The sequence below is a fragment of the Phytophthora infestans genome, genomic scaffold (assembly GCF_000142945.1).
Source record: "Phytophthora infestans T30-4 supercont1.63 genomic scaffold, whole genome shotgun sequence".
Lineage (NCBI taxonomy): Eukaryota > Oomycota > Peronosporomycetes > Peronosporales > Peronosporaceae > Phytophthora > Phytophthora infestans.
Window position 1 is genome coordinate 539,247 of NW_003303696.1, and position 4,339 is coordinate 543,585.

Below are 4,339 nucleotides of genomic sequence, written 5' to 3' on the forward strand. Positions count from 1 at the left end.
ATCGTAGCTAGGGGCAGAAGGTTAAAACTCAAACTTGGTTCACCAGCTTCAGCACTTCCATACAAGCCTCCTAAACAGGCCTTCGATGTCGTAGTAGAACGGACAAGCTTTTTCAACAGCTTCTTCAAGCGCCTAACCTTTCCCTGATTTTCCTGAACACCTTAAAGTAAGATGTCCAGCCAGCAGAGTGGTCGTCATTTGCCTTGTCCACAATCACATTGAAATCAGCCGGTTTTTTCAGCCATTCCACCATAAACTGCCTCTGCAGTAAGGTGGTGTGGCCACCCTTCTGGCCCTTTTGGCGTGCCATGCTGATTCGAAAGTAACCAGGTTATATATTTAGCGGCGTACCCCTAAAAATGAGAATTTAAAAAATCAGCTGGAAAAATGCGTCTCGGGAGGCGCATTTTTCGACAAAAATGAGGCTCATCTCCGCCAAAAAAAAATCCTAATTAATGACAACTTTGAAACCCCCTAATGGTTCGTAAGTATCATTTTGTTTGACGCAGTCTCATATTCCAGTGGGACAACTGGAACTATTAATAACTGTAAGCATCGAAATATCGATCGGTAATCTAACCGTCATTTATTCGGTTGTCGCGCTTTTTAATGATTAGTACAGGGAACAAATCAAGCTACATTTGGTTGCTAAAACTTCGTCTTGGGAAACTCTTTGATACATGAACTGGAAGGCGCAACTTTAAACTGGACTACTGTATAGAGCTGTACATACAAATTAAAGGCTAGTCCATGCTGCGAACTCGGATGCACATCATCTCCACTTTGACAATCAAAAACGCGCAAGCGAATCGTTTCTGTGATCAAGACGCGAGGCAGAAGCACCGTCGCGCTATTATTCTGTCGCGCGCTCCGCATAAGAAGAGATACACGAGTAGGCATACGTCTCGTATACTACGTAGGTCTCTTTGTGCTAATAGTAGCACATGTCCTTACGAGCTGCGGCGCAGCCTCGACCATTGCGAATGCAGACCAGAAGAGCACTGCGTCTTCATCTCAGGCCGATTATAATGGTATTAATAAATACCTGCGAAGCGATACTGCAAGCACAGCTGAAGCCCACATGAACTCGGCGAGTGACGAAGAGAGAGGGATCATACCAGCAAGTGTGCGTATAGCACTCAAAAGGCTCGTGGCAAAAGATACTACCATTGACACCCATGGAAGAGGCAAAAGAGGCGAGAAGGAATGGAGGGCAAAGGTACTGAAGGTCTACAGGGTGGCCAAGACAATGCTCGACGATTATTTCCGACAACCGTTCTGGGAGTTCCGCTTCACTGTCTGGGCTGCGAATAAACGAACCCCAGCGATGATGTACGACCGGCTGGACATTATTTCGACAACCGGCATGAGAGACAAGAACTACCGCATCTACATCAACTACCTAAGGTTCTACGAGTTCTTTAAGGGACCTACGTATAACCCCCTGATTATTTATGGGCCAAAGGTAAAAACAAACTACCGGTAGAAATCATGCAGGTCGTGCAAGGAGATACAAAATGCATTATTTGCCCGCTGCAGAGTAGCGATGAATTCTCGAGGCATGCAATTACGCAGATAGAAGCCTAAGGCCGATTTATTAAGGGTGGGTTTCCGGTAGACAGAAGAAAAAAAAAAACAGACCTTTGGGTTTAAATGACTCTCCAATATCACGAAGTGGGGATCACCATACGCTTTTTATTCTTGAACCCGTTGAGATTGCTCTAGCTGACGGCCCCCCCTTCAAAGACCACTTATACGGTTTCAAATCCGTTAATGGCGGCTTTATCTTCCACCTTGCATGCAGGCCGTCCGGTTGACTCATTAGCCACCACACTTTAGCCAAGATCATGGATGTCGTTCGGCTAAACATTTCTTATTTGAAACGCAAATTATCCTATGCAGCATAGGTCAAGTCATTGCTCGCACTGGGGTCAAGGATAATAATACAACTTCTGTTCCTTTTCCCTTCGGGAGTAGGGTCATAATTGATAAGCCTAATAAGGTGCCGATAAGTCCAATCTCAAGATGTAAAAGAATTTGGAGGCGTACGATGGTTCATCGGCTGTTCCGAGGGAACGGCCTCTTCAAGCGTTGGGGAAGCTAGTAAAACTTTTGTCATGGTATTAATTGTGGAGGTGTCTGGTCCTGCGTTGAGAAGTAGAGTTTCAACTGACGCGATGCGGACAAGCAATCAAGTGGCTGCCCAGTTATGGTGACCCAGGCACGAATCAATGCTGGCGTACGTATGGTGATTTTCCACCGATTTACTTTCTCCAGTCATGGTGGCGAGACTTTGAGCAAGCGCCGCGTTGTGGTGGAGTTATTGGACCCTCTATACTTGGCGTATGTGGAGAAGAAGGCACTTTTTGAAGTACTAAACTGAGTGAAAAAATAAATTCTGGCGAGTCAGCTCATGAAGATTTAGAATTGGGGGGGGGCGGACAGAGAACGAAATTGAGAGGTGTAAGAGATTGCACGTTCGCTGTCATGAGAGAAAAAAATAGAAAATATTGAGTAATACTGTAGTGGAGAAGCTGCTGAAATGCTACATCTCCGCCCAATCCACTAATGCCGGTTTCTTACACGTTGTACAATTTACTGGAGTTCGTGAAGGGCCAACAAAGAAACTGCGGACACCAGCAGAATCCGCTTCATTAGTTAAGCTCTACATAAGACATCCAAGCTCGATACAAACTTGGTGTAGCTAGAACTGCGATCCCTTCTTGTTGCCAATCCCCTTTTCGTTTGCATCCTTCCAGTCGTCCCAAGCACGATCCTTATACGCCGCCTCCTCTACTAAATTGTCATCATCTTCGTCGCCGTCCTCCACGAGCTGGTCGTACCGACGCGGTCCCTGCGGCGCCTCCCTACATCAGCAGAAACACACACAAAGCGTCAGACAACTCCACACTACTCCTCCCTACCAGAAACCACAGCGTACTGCTCTCTCTTCTGCCTCTCCATGGCGTCGGCCACCTCACGGTCCGCATACTCATCCAACGTCATCGTGGGGAGGCGGTGGCCAGGCTTGAATACGCCCGAGCGGACCGTTTCCCGCCGCATTTCCATCTGTGGGTTAATCCGCGTCACCTCCTGCATAAACCACAGTACATATAGCACCATTAGCGTCGTCCCTGTCAGCCCATTATTCAGGCTCTCTTGTCGTACAATTCCCTGTCCCTGAGGCGGTGGAGGCGGTCGATGGGTCTCAGAGAAAAGATCCTGCTTCTCAGTAGTCGCGTTCATCTTGAGCATCGTCTCCAGCATCTCCTTCTCCTGATTGATCGACGCCTGCTCCTCCATACTCTTGACTACGGAGAGCTGGATGAAGGTCAGCAGCTGCTCCCGCTCGAGGTCCTCCATGTCGTCCTCCTCCAGTTCATCTGCGTCCTCCGTCGCCTTCTCCTCGCGACGTTTCTGCACTTGCTGCAGCTTCTTCTCCATCTCGCGCTGCAGCTGGAAGCGCTGGACCTTCTCGTCCCTCGATAACGAGAACTGTTTGCTCTCCAGTCGCTCGTATTGCTCGCGTCGCTTCTTCTCCGTCAAGAGACCAACACTCTCGGCGCGATCTAAGAACTCGCTGAGGAACACGTCGGCCTCGCGTAAGAATTTGATGCGGTGCACCACGTTGCGCGTGTGATCTGTCGGGCCCGAGCGCTTCTCGTCGCGCTCTGTCTGCTGGAAGAACGTCTGCTTGGGTGTGAGCATACCCAAGTAGTACTCGATGCACAGGGCGTACAGCTGTGTGTTCTGGAGCTCGAAGAAACGCTCGTTAGATGACAGCACGCCGTCGAGTTGACGCTGTTGGATGCATTTTTTCTGGTACTGCAATGTGATGGTCAGCTCGTCCTGGAAGGCTTTGGAGCTCGGGTCAGACACAGCTGTGCTGGGGTTTTCTAACGCCATGAAGCGGCGATGCGCCTCCACGAAGCTCACCCGGTCGGGCAGTGCCGTAGCCATTACTACCGATGAGTGTGCGGATTGCAGTGATGACAGAAATGCTTTTAAAGAGGAATGTGAAGTGGACCACTTAAGAATTTTATGCAGAGTAGGCAACGGGCGACACAAGAAATGGTGATAAATGCAGACAAACTTTGATTCCTTCTGGCGGTGTAGGTAGGCTTTCGTATAACCTTATAGAGGAGAGACGAGCGCAAGGGGCCGTCAAAGACGTCGACTTCCTGTCTCGAAAGAGGAGCCGCCTGAACTGGCAACTTACACCTCGTTCTTCATGTCGATCGCACCAACGTCCTTGCTGTACTGGTTGCTTACTCCTTCTTGCCAGATCCCGTGGCCATGCAGACCTCACCGCGGATAATCTGCGCGAAACCGACGCCCA

The 4,339-nt window shown here is 49.1% G+C and overlaps 2 protein-coding genes across 2 annotated transcripts; one reads left to right on the forward strand and one right to left on the reverse strand.

Annotated features, from left to right (window-relative positions):
• Positions 1-1,249: 1,249 nt before the first annotated feature.
• On the forward strand, positions 1,250-1,866 carry PITG_18160 (RXLR effector family protein, putative; the record flags this gene model as incomplete). The annotated part of the gene is made up of 2 exons (XM_002896269.1): positions 1,250-1,465; positions 1,840-1,866. The coding sequence occupies 2 exons, from the start codon at positions 1,250-1,252 to the stop codon at positions 1,864-1,866; spliced, it is 243 nt and encodes an 80-aa protein (XP_002896315.1).
• An 838-nt stretch (positions 1,867-2,704) lies between these two features.
• Positions 2,705-3,973, reverse strand: PITG_18161 (uncharacterized protein; the record flags this gene model as incomplete). The annotated part of the gene is made up of 3 exons (XM_002896270.1): positions 2,705-2,867; positions 2,942-3,093; positions 3,169-3,973. 3 exons carry the CDS (start codon positions 3,958-3,960, stop codon positions 2,705-2,707), a joined length of 1,107 nt encoding a protein of 368 aa, XP_002896316.1.
• Positions 3,974-4,339: the final 366 nt, after the last annotated feature.